This window comes from Trichechus manatus, unplaced genomic scaffold, assembly GCF_000243295.1.
Source record: "Trichechus manatus latirostris isolate Lorelei unplaced genomic scaffold, TriManLat1.0 scaffold00057, whole genome shotgun sequence".
Lineage (NCBI taxonomy): Eukaryota > Metazoa > Chordata > Mammalia > Sirenia > Trichechidae > Trichechus > Trichechus manatus.
Genome location: NW_004443993.1, coordinates 14,239,814 through 14,256,642, shown reverse-complemented (window position 1 = coordinate 14,256,642; position 16,829 = coordinate 14,239,814). Strand labels below are relative to the sequence as shown.

The 16,829-nt window shown below is 58.9% G+C and overlaps 2 protein-coding genes across 2 annotated transcripts in view; both read left to right on the top strand.

Moving 5' to 3' along the window:
* ADAT3 (adenosine deaminase tRNA specific 3) overlaps positions 1 to 439 on the top strand; it is a 1,135-nt gene extending 696 nt beyond the window's left edge. The window contains exon 2 of the mRNA XM_012556214.1: positions 1 to 439. This exon is cut by the window's left edge and continues 21 nt beyond it. Within this exon, the coding sequence (XP_012411668.1) occupies positions 1 to 439 (439 nt within the window).
* Positions 440 to 2,971: 2,532 nt separating this feature from the next.
* SCAMP4 (secretory carrier membrane protein 4) lies at positions 2,972 to 16,002 on the top strand. The gene is made up of 6 exons (XM_023733329.1): positions 2,972 to 3,016; positions 4,272 to 4,400; positions 4,810 to 4,966; positions 5,865 to 5,966; positions 9,844 to 9,961; positions 15,823 to 16,002. Exons 1-6 carry the CDS (start codon positions 3,010 to 3,012, stop codon positions 16,000 to 16,002), a joined length of 693 nt encoding a protein of 230 aa, XP_023589097.1. The 5' UTR covers positions 2,972 to 3,009.
* The last annotated feature ends 827 nt before the right edge of the window (positions 16,003 to 16,829 follow it).

The window sequence follows — 16,829 nt, the reverse complement described above, 5'->3', positions numbered from 1 at the left end:
GGGCCACGACTGCCGCAGTGCCGCCAGCCCCTTGCTGCACGCCACCATGGTGTGCATCGACCTCGTGGCCCAGGGTCAGGGCCGCGGCGCCCACGACCTCAGGCCCCACCCCGCCTGCTCCCTCACGCTGGCTGCCACCAGCCAGGCCGTCCGGGCGGGCACCGTGCGGAAGCAGGACTGCCGTGAGGAGGACGGTGAGGACGGGCTCCCGTACGTCTGCACTGGCTACGACCTTTACGTCACCCGCGAGCCTTGCGTCATGTGCGCCATGGCCCTCGTGCACGCTCGCATCCGCAGGGTCTTCTACGGGGCGCCCTCGCCCGACGGCGCCCTGGGCACCCGCTTCCGCCTCCACGCCCGGCCCGACCTCAACCACCGCTTCCAGGTGTTCCGCGGCGTGCTGGAGGACCAGTGTGGCCGCCTCGATGCCGACACGTAGGTGTGCGGCTGTCGGGCCTCCTCCATTCCCGACACCCGGGGTCCGTGGGCAGGCTGTGCCTGTGACCCTATCAGAGATTCCATGGATGCCTCATCTGCCCAGTGCCGCCGCCTTGATCCCGACGTGTAGGTGTGCGGCTGTCGGGCCTCCTTCATTCCCGACACCCGGGGTCCGTGGGCAGGCTGTGCCTGTGACCCTATCAGAGATCCCATGCACGCCTCATCTGCCCAGTGCCGCCGACTTGATCCCGACGTGTAGGTGTGCGGCTGTCGGGCCTCCTTCATTCCCGACACCCGGGGTCCGTGGGCAGGCTGTGCCTGTGACCCTATCAGAGATCCCATGCACGCCTCATCTGCCCAGTGCCGCCGACTTGATCCCGACGTGTAGGTGTGCGGCTGTCGGGCCTCCTTCATTCCCGACACCTGGGGTCCGTGGGCAGGCTGCAGCTGTGACCCTATCAGAGACCCCACGGACGCCCCGTCTGCCCAGCTGCTTCCTCTCCCTGACTGCCTCTGCCCGGAGTCCACGGATGCTCCTGTCTGCCCAGAGCCTCCTCCACCCCCAACGCCCAGGATTCATGGACGAGCCATAGCAGTGACCCTGCCAGAGACCCCACAGATGCCCCCTCCGTGCCCGCTGTGCATGGCGCCTCTGTTCTGAGCCAGGCTGTTGTCGCCGACCACACGGTGACTCTGGGGGGCCGGCTCCTGCTCAGAGCACGCGTTCCCTGGACTGGAGTGCGTGGGGCCGCCTGGCACTGGGCTCCCTTCTCTGGCCCCACCGAGAGGCTCGGCTCTGAGCTCCTGAAGTCACTGTGGCCCCCGTGATCGCGCCCCTCTATCTCAGGTGTCAGAAAACGGGTTCAATATGTGGAAATAAACAACCCAACCAGGCTCGTGTGTGTCAATGGCAGAGTGGTGTGGTGACCGGCCAGTCCCTGGGGCAGTGTGGCCTTTCCACGGGGGCGGAGTCCATGCATCCGCCCTGGGCCCTCTGGCTTGTAAGGCGGGGCGGGTGTGTGGGGCGCGCGCCACAGTCTGAGAGTTACCTGGGGCTCGGGGTGGTTTCCGGTGGGCAGAGGGGGCTCCAGTGGTACTGTCCTCCTGTTTCCTGGGCTTGGAAGGTTCTAGATGAGCTGGGACGCTGCCCGGCCAGCTGTGTCTGATACCAGCTGCCCTTAAAGGCTCCTTCAGGTCCCCCATGTTCCCTCCTTAGATGGAGAGAGGGGACCTAGAGGGGGCGGCACAGGCTCCCCCAGGACACCAGGACAGTGAAGGCAGGGCGCACATCTGCCTGCAGATGCTGGTTAGGCCTTTATCTATCCAGCTAGTGCCAAATGTGATTGGCGACTGTGTGAGCTGCTGGGGCCGTGAGGAGCGCTGGGCTTGGGGGACAGTCCCAGCCCCCATGGGGGCTCTGTCTGGAGGGGCCAGCCTCCAGGCAGCGGACCAGGCCTGTGTCAGGAGCCAGCCCGCGAGGTCCCTGGCTCAGCCAGTGGGAAAGTATGGAGGAGCACAAGGCAGCAGTGGGGGCCCCCGGCTCAGCTGGTGGGAAGGAGCAGAGGGGCACCAGGTGGTGGTGGGGGCCCCTGGCTCAGCCAGTGGGAAGGTGCGGAGGGGCACAAGGCGGCAGTGGGGGCCCCTGGCTCAGCCGGTGGGGAGGCATGGAGGGGGACCAGGTGGCAGCATCCATCCTGGCTCTCTGCATAGGCTCTCTTGGTCTGAGTTGGGGGTGTGAGGGCCCCCTCAAGAGGCCATGCCCCCCCAGCCTAGGCGAGGGGCTGGCACTGGGCAGCGAGCCTGGGAACCCACTGGTGGGTCAGACCCAGGAGACCTGAGTGTCATCAGGATCTCCTCACCGTCCCTGTCAAGGAGTCCGTGTCCTGTTGGCCAACTTATTCCCTGAAAATGGCCCTTTTGGAACAGACTGGGCTCTGCTCAGGCATGCCATCAGCGTGGCCTGGTGGGCAGAGCAGTACCCCCGACCCGGGCCGCAGGCTCCGTCTCAGAGGCTACTGGGTACTGCTGTGGTGCCAGGAGCTTCACTTGGATTGAGTCAGGGTCCTGGGCCCCATGAGACTCATGGGGTCACGAGTGGGCCCAGAGAGGGTATGTGGCTGCCCAGGGTCACAGCCATGAGTGCCAGGCCGAGAACCCCACTCTTGGTGACTCAGACCGGGCTGCTCAGAGCCATCGGGGTGGGATAGAGGGGGACACTTGGACTAGCTCCCTCTTTCGGGATGCCCGCTGGGCTCCAGGGCCGGAGGGGAGGGGCTGGGTCCTGAGGGGAGGTGATACGAGGCCTAGACACTAGGCCTCGGGCGCCAGCTGAGCCTGCAGGCAAGCTGGGCTGGCCCTTCAGTGAGAACCCACAGGATCGGAGAGACCGAGGCACAGTCAAGGGCTCTCCATTCTTGAGGGTAGCCTGGCCGCTAGGCCCCCACACGTGGCAGCAGCCCGGGCCTACGCTGGGTGCCAGGTTATCTCTGCGGCCTTAGGGGCTGACTGTCACTGTCTTCTCTTCCAGGTGGGCTGTGGCTTCAGCCACGTGCTGTGTCAGCCACTGCAGACATGTCAGGTGAGTCCTGCCCAAGGCCCCACACGGGGTTTGCTTCTCATTTCCTTTGCACCAGTGGTGGAGGGGGCCTGCAGTGTGCTGGTGTCCTGCCAGGGGGGAGGTTATGTGAGGAGACCACACAGGTCCGTGTTGTGCTGGTACCTGTCAGAGTGGGGAGCGTGTGTGAGGAGACCACACAGGCCCGCGGTGTGCCGGCGTCCTGTCGGAGCGGGGAGCGTGTGTGAGGAGACCACACAGGCCCGCGGTGTGCCGGCGTCCTGTCGGAGCGGGGAGCGTGTGTGAGGAGACCACACAGGCCCGCGGTGTGCCGGCGTCCTGTCGGAGCGGGGAGCGTGTGTGAGGAGACCACACAGGCCCGCGGTGTGCCGGCGTCCTGTCGGAGCGGGGAGCGTGTGTGAGGAGACCACACAGGCCCGCGGTGTGCCGGCGTCCTGTCGGAGCGGGGAGCGTGTGTGAGGAGACCACACAGGCCCGCGGTGTGCCGGCGTCCTGTCGGAGCGGGGAGCGTGTGTGAGGAGACCACACAGGCCCGCGGTGTGCCGGCGTCCTGTCGGAGCGGGGAGCGTGTGTGAGGAGACCACACAGGCCCGCGGTGTGCCGGCGTCCTGTCGGAGCGGGGAGCGTGTGTGAGGAGACCACACAGGCCCGCGGTGTGCCGGCATCCTGTCGGAGAGGGGAGCGTGTGGTGTGTGAGGAGACCACACAGGCCCGCGGTGTGCTGGTGTCCTGTCAGAGCGGGGAGCATTTGTGAGACTCCACAGGCTTGTGGTATGCTGATTTGGCTTTTGGCGGCTCCCTTGAGGGTGGACCGGACAGTGGCAGGGCCTCGCCCATGTGTTTCAGTGAACTTGTCTCCAGGTTCCTGAGGGGGCGTGCGAGCAAGCACAGGCTGAGCATGGCCGACATGAAGGCGCCCTCTCAGGATGTTCCTGGGCTCCTCATGTCCCTCAGGGTGGACGCCACCTCACCACTGACCTCACTCCTCTGGTTCCTGCACGCTCTCCACTGCCCCTCGCCGCTCCTAGACCTGGCAGACACAGTCCTGCCCCAGGGCCTTTGCACTGGCTGTTCTCTCTGCTTGGAATGCTCTTCCCCAGACACCCACCTGGTCTCACCCTCACTCCCCTCGGTCTGTCCTCCCTGTGGCCCCCAGAGGGCGCCTGTGAGCACTGAGTCGGTCTGTCTCTGCTCTTGGGGCTGTTATCCCCTCACCCCGGCCTGGTGTTTCACTTTGTGGCGTCTTCTATCCTTGCAGGAAAGGAGAACAATTTCCCGCCGCTGCCCAAGTTCATCCCCCTGAAGCCCTGCTTCTACCAGAACTTCTCTGACGAGATCCCCATCGAGCACCAGGTCCTGGTGAAGCGCATCTACCGCCTGTGGATATGTAAGCCCCCCACCCCCACCCCGCCCTGGCAACTCTCAGAGTCCTTTGCAGCAGGGGCGGGCGGGAGCGCAGCTGCGCCCAGCCTGGGTACCCCCATGATGCCCCAAAGGCCAAGACAACCTGACAGGAGAAAAGTCTCGCCCCAGGGAGCCCAGACGACAGGAGCTGCTTCATTGATGTTCTCTGGGGCTGACCTCCGGTGCTTCTAATAAAGTTCCGCCCTGGGGCTGGCATGGGGCAGTGGACGAAGCGGACGGGGTTGCGGCCTAGCTTGGCCCTCCCTGGCGGAATGAGCGAGAGGCTGGGAACCCTGCTCCCTGCCCCGCTCTGAGCACCTAGGGGCGGGGAGGGGACAGACGGAGCCTTTGGCCCCGGCCCCAGCTCAGCCTCTGCCCTGTCCTGCCCCCAGTTTACTGTGCCACGCTGGCGGTGAACCTCGTCGCCTGCCTGGCCTGGTGGATCAGCGGCGGCTCCGGGGCCAACTTCGGCCTGGCCTTCGTCTGGCTGCTGCTCTTCTCGCCCTGCAGCTACGTGTGCTGGTTCCGGCCCGCCTACAAGGCCTTCCGGTGAGTCGGAGCACCCAGGCTGAGAGCAGGACGCATGCCAGAGTGTGCGGCCTGCTCCAGACAGGGCACCCCAGGCTTCCGCTCCCGCGCCCTGATTTCTGCAGCCCCTCCCTCGTTCGCAGAGGGAGCATGCGTCCCAGACGGCCCAGGAGAGCCTGGTCTGTGCTGGGTCAGTGGCTGGCAGCTGCCTCTCTTTCTCGTTCAGTTGGATGACGGTTTGCATCGGGTCGCACACTGCGGCCCCTGGACCAAATCCAGCTGCTGCCTGTTCGTTGTTTTTGTTTTGCTTTTTAATAACAGCGTTATTGAGATAATTCACATGCCAGAGGATCCCTTTTTAAAGTGTATGGCTCGGTGGCTGTTAGTATCTTCACAGAGTTGTGCAATTATCACCACCTGTAGTTCTGGAACATTCCCACCTCCTCCAGTCCCTGGGAGCATCCTGGGGTTTTTCAAAACATTTTTTCAAAACATTTCACCCCTGCAGCTGCCCCGTGCCCCCGTCCCAAAAATGAAGTGGAGAAACTGGTGTTGGCAGAGGGCATCGCGGGGTCCCTGACGCTCTGTCTTCTTATCTTCATCTGTAATAACCTGTGTGTGGACCCCCTGGGTGGAGCAAACAGTGAGCACACCCAGCTGGAGGTTCGGGTCCACCCAGAGGTACCTCGGAAGAAAGGCCTGGTGATCTACTTCTGAAAAACCAGCCGTTGAAGACCCTGTGGAGCACAGTTCTACTCTGACACATGTGGGGTCGCCATGAGTGGGGGCTGGCTCAGTGGCCGCTGGTCAGCGCCTGGTTACTGGTTGAAGACATAAGCCGGTTTCCGTCCTGCCCCTCTGAGCCTTAGGTCTTCCCTCTGGGCAGCGTCTGAGAGGTCATGCCTTCTCTCCCCCCCAGGGCCAACAGCTCCTTTAACTTCATGGCGTTTTTCTTCATCTTCGGGGCCCAGTTCGTCCTGACGGTCATCCAGGCCGTTGGCTTCTCTGGATGGGGCGCGTGGTAAGCCTGGCCCGCGAGGGTCTTTTATCAGTAAGCTTTGCGAGCGCGATACGCGGGAATCGTAGGGATCTGGACGCGGTGCGAGTGTTAGTGTGGGTTGAGTGCTACAGCGTGGATGCGGTGGTGGAATCCTCGCCTCCCACGTGGGAGACCCCAGTTTGAGTGGTGAGGCGGCCTTGGTGCTCTCGGCCCGACTCCACACGAGGGAAGCAGGGCTCGAGCGAGCTCAGCCCGGCTCCCCACATGGCCGTGTGGACGCCTCCCTGATGCTCCGTCCTGCCTCCTCACCCGTTAGGGGGTGGCCCCACCTGCCGGGCCGGTGGGGCGCTCAGATGGGACCAGGCCACCCACTGCCCGGCCCCATCCCGACCGCCTTCCTGCCCGGCAGTTCCACTTCTGGCCACTAAGGGGCGGACGTCAACCCCACACTCAGGGCTTTCCAGGTGGGAAGAAAACCCAGCCGCGAACAGTTGATGGTCTGGATTTTTCAAAACATTTCACCAAGGAAGATTTTAAACTTTTGCAGAAGTAGAGAGTATCTGTCCTCATCACCCAGCTCTGAAAATTTCTAGCTCACAGCCGACCTTGCTTCAGCAGCTTCCCACTTAGCCCCATGCTGGGACATCTGGGAGCAAACGCCAGGCCTCGTAAGGCTTCGTCTGTTAGCATCTCTGCCAGGACCTCTGAAAGGGACGGATGTCTTGGAACAGAACCGCAGTGCTGCTGCTGGGTGCTGTTGAGTTGATTCCCACCCACGGTGACCCAGTGTTAGAGTAGAACTGCCCCATTGGGTTTCCTAGGCAGTAATCTGTATGGGAACAGATCTCCAGGTCTTTTTCCATGGAGCCTCTGGGTGGGTTTGAACCACCAACCTTTGGGTTAGCAGCTGAGCACTTAACCATTGCACCACCAGGGCCGCTTACAATGCTGTTATCACACCTAACAAATTAACAGTAGCTCCTTAGTATTGTCAAGATAGAGAAATTCATACTTTTCCACTCGTTGTTTTATTGCTGTTCTTTAGATGAAAGTTTGCAGAGCGGATGAGTTTCTTATTAAACAGCTAGTAGACATATTGTTTTATGACATTGGTTAACAGCCCCACTACATGTCAACACTCCCCCTTCTTGACCTTGGGTTCCCCATTACCAGCTTTCCTGTCCCCTCCTGCCTTCTCATCCTTGCGCCTGGGCAGGTGTGCCCATTTAGTCTCGTTTTGTTTTATGGGCTTGTCGAATCTTTGGCTGAAGGGTGAACCTCGGGAGTGACTTCAGTACTGAGCTAAAAAGGTGTCGGGGGGCCATACTCTCGGGGTTCTTCTTTTTTTTTTTTTAATAGACTTTTTACTTTAACATTTTTCAGATTTTACAGAAAAGTTACAAAGATGGAACAGAGAATTCCGTCTCACCCAGCTTCCCCTCACATCAGCACCCTAAGTCACCACTCTTGACACTATGAGCTACCACCAAATTGACCCCGCCTCCTAGCAACCCCGTGCGCGACAGCGTAGGACGAAGCCCCACAGTGTTTTCAAAGCCTAATTTTTCCAGAGTACATCGCCAGGCCTTTCTTCCAAGGCACTTCTGGGTAGACTTGAACCTCCAGCCTTTTGGTTAGCAGCCAAGCCTCCAGACTTTATTGGAATGCTACCAGTTTTTCCGCTAACATTCTCTTCTGTTTCAGGATGCCATATTGCGTTTAGCTAAGCTCCTTTTTTAGCAGGTTATTCAAACCAGAATCCAGATAAGGTCCACACGTTCCCCCAGGTGGATGTACCTCTGAAGTCTCCCTAACCTGCAGGCGCCCCTCCCCCTTTCCTTGCGGTTTGTTTGCTGAAGTGCCTCAGCCTGCACTGTTTCCCAAGCTGGGTCTCGTTAGTGGTGGCGTTACTGAGGTGTGATTCATACCTGCAGATTCACCCCTTTGAAGTGTATGATTCAGTATTTTTAGTACCTTCACAGAGTTGTACCATTGTCTCGGTTACCTGGTGCTGCTGTAACAGAAATACCGCAAGCGGTGGCTTTAACAAACAGGAATCTGGCCTCTCACAGGAGGCTAGAAGGCCGAGTTCAGGGCTCCGGCTCTAGGGAAGGTTTTCTGTCTCTGTCGGCTCTAGGGGAAGGCCCTTGTCTCTTCAGCTTCTGTTTGCTGGTTCCTTGGAGATCTCCATGTGGCTTGGCAGCGGTCTTCCCCGTCTCTGCTGCTTTCATCTGCTTGTTCAGTCTCTTTTATGTGTCAGAAGAGATTAATTCAAGACACACCCTACAATACTCCTGCCTCATTAACATAGCAGAGACAACCCACTCCCAAATGGCATAACCACAGACATAGAGGTTAGGATTTACAACACCACTTTTTAGGGGTGCAATTCTGTCCATAACAACCATCAGCATCACAATCTAAATTCACAACATTCTGTATCGCCCCATCAACAGAAAGAAACCCGTGCCCATTAGCACTGACCCCTTCTTCTCTCCCCTCAGCCCCCAGCCACCACCGATCCACTCTGTCTCTATGGATCTGCCTGTTCTGGACACTTCCTGTCAGTGGGTCCTACAGCCTGTGGCTTCGCCCACTCAGCAGGATGTTTTCGAGGTTCACCCACATTGCAGCGCATCTGAGAACTTCATTCCTTTTTACGGCCTAGTAACATTGCATTATGCGGATGGGCCATGCTGTTTCTCCATTTGTGTGTGTTGCCTGTGGGCAGGGAAGGAGTCTACTATTCATTATATATTCTTCTAAGTTTTCTGAATTGTGAACCATGTAGTTTTATTTTCTGTCTGGAGAAAAAATTCAAAAATGCCATATTGCCTGCAACCTCCCCCTCCCCCCAGAAGGAAGCATGGATGGCAAGGTGGATATTCTTCCTTACGCTGCCTGACGAGGGAACAGACGTCACAGGATCTGCTGTGTCCTTCTTCCCTCTGTTTTTATTGGTTCCTTGGTAGTCCATTGTGCGGGCCGTGGTGGTTGTTGGGTGCCATCGAGTGCCATTCTGACTCACAGCGCCCCCATGGGACAGAGTGGAACTGCCCCGAAGGGTTTCCTAGTCTGTAATCTTTACGGGAGCGGATCACAGGTCTTTTCTCCCGCGGAGCTGCTGGGTGGGTGTATACATTTATATTTGTGTTATTTCTATCAGCTTATGTCTAGTTTTTCATGATTAGAAACAATTATAGGATAAACTCTTAGACGTACGGGCAGTCCCCAGATTATGCACGAGTTCCATTCCTAAGTCTGTCTTTAAGTTGAATTTGTATATAAGTCGGAATAGTTAGGTACGGTTCGTGTCTAATGTCAGTCAGTCAAATGTTTGTCTTAGTATATAGCGTCCTTTTCTATGCATAAAAAACGTTAAAGAAATTCTTCCAGAGCTTCTAAAATATCTTTAACGTGGTAATACAGTAATAGTAATAATAATGTTTTGATGTGCATTGCGAAGTAGCGCCTGTTTCTTCTTACGAACCACTGGATGTACCTCCAGGTTTTTAATATAACAGGCTTTAACTTCGGGGTGTATGGAAGTCGGACGTTCGTAACTGGGGACTGCCTGTGGGGTTGTTGGGCTAGAAGGGGTGAGCGTTTCAGCCTTTTACAGATTGCGCCTCGCTTCCCTCTCATAAGGGCGTACACTCCCCCCAACAGTGTGGTCCCCGTTTCCTCATTCCCTCACCCACGCAGAGTTTGCTGGCGGGGTGGTTAGGAAACAATGCCTCGCCCTCGCCTGCGTGTCTTCCTTGGTGGGTTGGAGCATCCTTTCAGAAGTTGGTGGCCACTCGTCCTGGCGCTAACTGCCCGTCTTTCTGCTGGTCCTTTGTCTCCTGCTGGTGTCTGTGTTCATGTTGGCACCCACGCTCGCTCTCCCTTCTTGCAGTGGCTGGCTGGCAGCGATCAGCTTCTTCCAAACCAGTGTCGGGGCCGCCGTGGTCATGCTGCTCCCCGCCATCATGTTCTCCGTGTCGGCCGCCATGATGGCTGTCGCGATCATGAAGGTACGCGCTCTGGGTCCTGGGAAGGCCGGGCCAGCCGGGTCTTTGTACGCTTCGTCTCACCTGCTCCCGTGAGCCCCGGGGACTTGTCTGAGCCCCATTTCAGGAGCAGAAACTGACTCTCTGGGAAGTGGAGGGATGCCTGTTAGCTGGCAAGAACCCCCAGGTGGTCAGGCAGACTGAAAGACCCTGTCCGCCCACCCGTGGCCGCCTTCTAAGGTGGGAGGGCTGGGAAAACGGCCCGGTGGTGGTGCAGTGAGAGCACACGCGTCCTGCAGCTTAGTCTGCGCTGGCGACTCGGCCCCCGCCGGCCGAGCATTGCTGTTTACATGTAAAGCTAAGGTGAGTAAAACGAAGGTGACCCGGACATGCAGTCCCTGGTCGTGCAGGCCTGTTTCAGGGGCGCGGTGGCTGCCTGTGCTGGCGGCTCCCCTGCAGGACGACGCAGGTTGAGCATGTCCCACTGGGCGGTGCTGCTTCGGGTGTGTGGAGATTTCCCAGCCGGCAGTGGTCGTACTTAGGGAGGCCTGTCTGCACACGCAGGGTCTCCACGAGCCGTGTTCACCTGGTGGGGGGTGACGAGGCCGAGGAGCAGGCAGCGCTGGGGCGTGTTGACTGGAGCCGGCCCTGCCCGGGGTGGCCGTCCTGGCCGTCTTTGGCTGCACGCACGGTGGACGCGTCCCAGGGAAGCGAAGCTGAGACCAGTCTTCTGGACTCTTGACAACCCTGAGAGGCCTGTTGGGTTCGTTGGAGGCTCGGTTGTAGAATTCTCACCTTCCATGTGGGAGACGTGGGTTCGATTCCCGGCCAGTGCACTTCGTGCGCAGCCACCACGCGTCTGTCAGCGGGGAGGCTTGCGTGCCGCTGTGGTGCTGAACAGGTTTCAGCAGAGCTTCCAGGCTAACATGGACTAGGAGGAAAGGACTGGCTATTGACTCCAAAGCAGCCAGTGAAAACCCTGCGGATCACAGTGGTCTGTCCCACGCCCGATCGTGGGGATGGCGCAGGACCAGGCCCTGTTTTGTTCCGTGTTGCGGGGGGTTGCCGTTTTGGGGGCCGACTTGATGGCAGCTAACAGAAACAGCAACAACGAAGTTGTCACAATGTCCCCCACAAGAACCAAAGAAGGGACTTGCGTCTCTGCGTCTGCACAGGCCAGTGGGTGGCGCCCCTCGGCTCTAGACATTAGGGTGGACTCCTGGGGCTGCCGTACAAGTACCACAACGTCGGGGGCTCAAAACCACAGGAACTCATCCCTTCTCAGCCCTGGAGACCAGAAGTCCAAATTCAGGGGGTCGGCAGGGCCGTGCTGCCTCCGGAGGCTCTAGGGGAGGATGCTTCCTTGTCCCTTCTGGTTTCCGGTGGCCCCACCTTCCTCGGCTTGTGGCCGCATCATTCCCCTCCCTGTCTCCGTCTTCTCACGGCTGTCCGCCCCTTGTGTCTCTGCGTCCAGATTTCTCTCAGAAGGACCCCAGCATTGGATCAGGGACCCCCTCCTCTGTGTGACCACACGGCAGTCGATTACATCTGCAAAGACCCTATTTCCAAACGAGGTCACAGTCACAGTACCAGGGGTTAGAACTTCACGTGTCCTTTTGGGGGACACAGTTGAACCCATGACAGCCTCCTAGGCCCTCACGAGTGTGTCTCCTTGAAGTAGGGCCCTCTGGCCACTTGAAGACGTGATCCACTGGATCATCTAACAGTGTACTCGGCCGTCTGGGAAGGCGAGGTGAAAGCTGGTCCCGGCCCACCCCATGTCAACACCGCAGTCCATCCCCCTGCATGGACGACTCACGGGAGGAGGGGAGGCTGGAAAACGAGCTGCGAACATGCTGAAGATGCCTTAGGTGGATCTCGGTGAGATTCCAGATCTAATCCAGGGAGGGAGGAAAGCTTAATAAATTCCAGTCACGAACTTCCACTCAGCAACAAAACGTCATCGAGCTAAAAAGCAAATGACAAACTGACAGTGTTCCTGAAGCATGAAAGCAAGGACGAGCAGCCTCAAAATGGGGTGAGTTCTCCCAAAACACGAGAGGGAGATGGCCCCTGTATTGGGGCCCCTGGGCGCCTTCCAGGTCTAGTGCTTAGACAGAACCCCCAGGCCTCGGCAGGTAGTCACGCTCATTGGGTGATTTGTCACAGCGACAGGACACAGCACAATCCGCAGAGAGAGAGGGTGCCGGGGATGGGGTCCCGGGACACCAAGCAGAAGCGTCCAGAGCCCCCTCCCCATGGAGTCACACAGAGAAACCAAACCCACTGATGCTGAGTCGATTCCACCTCATGGCGACCCCGTGTGTTACAGAAGAGAGCTGAGCTCCATAGGGTTTTCTTGGCTGTAATCTTTATGGACGCAGATTGCCAGGCCATTCTTCTGCAGTACCACAGGTTGGTAGTCAAGCGCAGACCATGTGACCACCAGGGACCTTGTGGAGCCACACGGCACGTACTTCCTGCCCCCCAAGTCGTGATGGTACGTGAAGCACTGTCCACCAGGAAGCTCCCTGGAGACCCAGCACCCAGGGCTGTTACTGAGGGCCTGCCACGTGGGCACCTCTGCCTGGCACGTCCCAGAATTCCAGACCCCAGGACAAAAGCAAGGAGTCCTAGTGGCGCAATGGTTAAACGCTTGACTGCTAACCAAAAGATTGGCGGTTCAAACCCACCCAGCGGCTCCACGGGAGAAAGCCCTGGCGATCGGCTCCCATAAAGATCACAGCCTAGAAACCCCGATGAGCGGTGGTCCTCTCTCCCGTGGGGTCGCTGTGAGTCAGAATTGACTGGATAGCACCGAGCAGCACAGCAGAAGGAAAGCAGGGGTTCAGCATGAGCCACGTTGTTCCCATGGGCGGTCCAGGCACAGAGAGCTGCTCTCACCAGTCGGGGTTCTGGGAGAAATCAATGAAGCCCACTGCCATTGGGTCCATTCTGACACACAGCGACCCTATAGGATAGAGTAGAACTGCCCCATGGAGCTTCCAGGGCTGAAATGTGTATGGGAGCAGATTACCAGTGCCGTCTCCCACAGAGTGGCTGGTGGGTTCGAACCACTGACCTTTTGGTTAGCAGCCGAGCGCTTAACCACTGCTCCTTAGGGTGGTGGGAGCCCTCCCCAAATCCACATTCGCAGAACGCAGTGGAGGGCCCCTTGCCAGCTGGCCTTTCCCGGCAGACAGGCCTTCAGCCTTGTCTCTCCTATACGACTCCCCCCCCAGTGCAAACGGCAGAGAAACAGATTTTTTTTTTTTAATAATGTGTTTTCGGTGAAGGCTTACACAGCAGTTTAGGTTCCCCATAACAGTTTCCACACAAGTTGTTCAGTGACGTTGGTTACATTCTTCTCAGTGTGTGACCATTCTCATTATTTCCCTTCTGGTTGTTCTGTTTCCACTCATCTAGTTTCCCTGCTACCTTCCAGTCTCATCTTTGTTTTAAAGTATTTGTTGACCGTTTGGATTCACATAGGTGATTTTTTAAACGAGCACGGTACTTACGGGTGATAGTCATTATTTTCTTAACCAGTTTGTTATTTAGCGACAAGGCGACCTTGGGGTAGTTTCAGTTTGAGGCTCGAAGAGTATCTCCAGGCAGTCGACTCGGGGAGTCCTGCAGTCTCAGCCAGGAGCAGCAGACCGTTAATGGACACAGAGGAAGAAAGAAATTCCAGGGGAAATTAATAAAAGCATTCAACCTCACTAATCAGGAACGACACGTTAAAACAAAATACCATTTTTTGGCCTCTTGAGTGTGCCACGATTTCTAGAAATAACACAGCCTGAGTTCCCAGAGGAGCAGATGGGGTGTGGGGAGCGGGGACAGACCAGCTCAGCCTCCCCGACGGCAGTGAGAGCGTGAGGAAGATGTCCCCCAAGATGGCTGTGTACCCCGAGATGGCTGTGCACTCCAGGATGGCTGTGCACCCCAAGATGGCCGTGTACCCCGAGATGGCTGTATACCCCATATGGCTGTGTACCCCGAGATGGCTGTGCACCCCGAGATGGCTGTATACCCCATATGGCCGTATACCCCGAGATGGCCATGTGCCCCAAGATGGCTGTGTGCCCCGAGATGGCTGTGTACCCTGAGATGGCCGTGTGCCCCGAGATGGCCGTGTACCCCGTAATGGCCGTGTGCCCCAAGATGGCCGTGCGCCCCGAGATGGCCATGTGCCCCAAGATGGCAGTGTGCCCCAAGATGGCCGTGCGCCCCGAGATGGCCGTGTGCCCCAAGATGGCTGTTCACAGCACGGGGTTCGAGGCCCCAGTGCTCCCTCCTCCTCGTCAGAGCCGTGGGTTTATGGAGCACATCTGCACACTAGGTGCTGTCCTCCGGGCTTCACAAGAGCGACGGGGACGCAGGCAGGAGGTGTCGGGCGTGGGCCAGGCGGCCCCCCAGTGACCGGTGTTGCTGAAAGACAAGATTCCGCGGTGAGGAGAGACGCGCAGACCGTGTTCAATGGGAGGAGACAGGTCGTGACACAGGAGGGCGGGACAAACTGCCTCATGGGAAAAACAGCCTCAGTGTCCTAGGAGGGATGGACTGGGAGATAGATGGGTACAGAGAGAGAGAGGGAGGGATAGATGGCTAGAGAGGGAGATAGACGTGGGGGGGATAGATGGAGGGAGAGACAGAATACACATATACACGGAGAGAGGGATGGATGGAGGTACAGGGATGGAGAGAAGTGGGTGGATGACAGACAGACAGCCCGCTGCTGTCGAGTTGACTCCGGCTCATGGAGAGCTCACGACAACACGACGAACCTGCGTGGTCCTGTGCCATCCTCACGCTCACCTGCGTGTCCGGGTCCGTTGCTGCAGCGGTCGTGCCGATTCATCTCACCTAGGGTCTCCCTCACCCTCGCCGGCCCTCTGCTCCCCAAACGTGACGTCCTCCTTCAGTGATGGATCCGTCCTGCTGACGTGTCCAAGGCGAGTGAGTTGGACAGTGTTCTGTTGTGACCCACAGAGTTTTCATTGACTAATTTTTGGAAGGAGATCGCCAGGCCTAGAAAACCCAAACCGAACCCACTGCCGTCCGGTCGGTTCCGACTCAGAGCGACCCTACAGGACAGAGTAGGACTGCCCCACAGGGCTTCCGAGGCTGTACATCTTTACGGAAGCAGACCGCCACATCTTTCTCCCTTGGAGCAGCTAGTGGGTTTGAACTGCTGACCTTTCAATTAGCAGCCGAGCACTTAAACCACTGCGCCACCAGAGCTCCTTGCCAGGCCTAGAGGCCCCAAAAGTCCATGTTCACCGGGAATCTCCGAACGTGGACTTGTGTGGAAGTAGACTCTTTGCAGATGTCACTGTTAATGGGAGGCCGTGCTGGAGCAGGGTGGGCCCTAATCCAGTACCTGCTGCCTTAAGAAGAGAGACACGTGGACAGACAGACACAGGGAAGACAGACAGCCAGCCAGGTGAGGATGAGGCAGAGATGGCAGTGACGTGGCCTCCCCTGGAGCCTCTGGAGGGAGCGCGTCCCTGCCGACGCCCTGAGGGGCTCCTGGGCTCCAGAACCCTGGGGGAACGAGCGTCTGCTGTTCTCAGCCCCCAGTGCGGGAGGCTTTGTCTCCACAGCTCTGGGACCTTCAGACCCTGAGTGTGGGCAAAGTGCACGCGCGTAAAAAGGGCACACAAGGACAGACGGCGGTTCACAGTCCGGGCGGAGGCCGGAGGACGGTGTCAGATTGTCTGTATTCTCTGGTTTCCACGAGGCTCCCCGTCACCGCTGTAATTAGTTTTGGAAGAATGGGCCTGACCTTAAGGAAGAGCGGGTCTCTCTCACACGCACACGCTGTCACGCTCACACACGCTCACACACGCCCTAATCTGTCTCCTCGTGCCTCCCTGCAGGTGCACAGTATCTACCGGGGGGCCGGTGGAAGCGTCCAGAAGGCGCAGACAGAGTGGAGCACGGGCACGTGGCGGAACCCACCGTCGCGGGAGGCCCAGTACAACAACTTCTCGGGGAACAGCCTGCCCGAGTACCCCACCGTGCCCAACTACCCGGGCGGCGGCAGCCAGTGGCCCTGAGGGAGCCGGCCGGCCCTGTCCCCACCCGTGCGGCCGCCCCCGCCTCCCCCTGCATTGTCGACACCGCCGCCACCTGGGTCCCTGGGGCCTTCAGCGTCTGTCCCCGCAGGCCCCCCGGGAGGCAGCGCCCCTCCCTCTCCAGCGGGCTGGCGGGGGGCGGGGGGGCGGGGCCAACGCAGGCTGGGGTCCCCCAGCCAGGCTAGTGGACGTGGGAGGTTTGCCGGCCGTGTCGTGTTCATCTCACTTCCGAGAGTGGATCTCGCTCAGCGCTGCCTCAAGACACCCAGCCTGTGCCGTCCGGGCCGGGGGACCCCCTGGTTCCATGAAACGCTCACTGTCCTGTCTGCCGTGTGCAGCCCTTTCCCTCCAGGTCACGGGGGTCTGGCCAGTGGGACCCGCTCAGGGCAGGCAGTAGCAGGTCAGCCTCTGTCCTTCTTTCAAGGCTGAGAGACCCCCAGCCCTGCGCCTACTCTCCACCCTTGCCCACTCGGCCTCGAGCTGGGAGGAGACCTGGCAGGCGGCACCAGGCCCCCTGTGGGTGGCAGAGGACTTGGTTGGTGGCCTTTTGTCCCCTGGGGTCCCCACTGCCCACAGCCAGATAACCAGCGTGAACCAGCTTGCAGGACACAGACCCACCGTACCCCTCTTGTCCGCCCCATCTCTCCTGCCTGCTGTGCCAGGCCGCTGGTCTGCATGCGTCCAGCACCCCTCTTGTTCTGATTGATGTGCGAGGGATTGTAGACCTTAGGGGGTCAGGTTGTGGGCAGAGCCTCCGCACTGCGAGCCAGGAACCTTCTGGATCCTGAATCAGAGGGAATCCCCTTGTG

Excerpts from the sequence above, each read along its gene's own strand:
- SCAMP4 (XM_023733329.1), top strand. Across the intron at positions 4,401-4,809 it reads CATCTACCGCCTGTGGATAT|TTTACTGTGCCACGCTGGCG; the intron begins GTAAGCCCCCCA and ends TCCTGCCCCCAG. Across the intron at positions 9,962-15,822 it reads TGGCTGTCGCGATCATGAAG|GTGCACAGTATCTACCGGGG; the intron begins GTACGCGCTCTG and ends GCCTCCCTGCAG.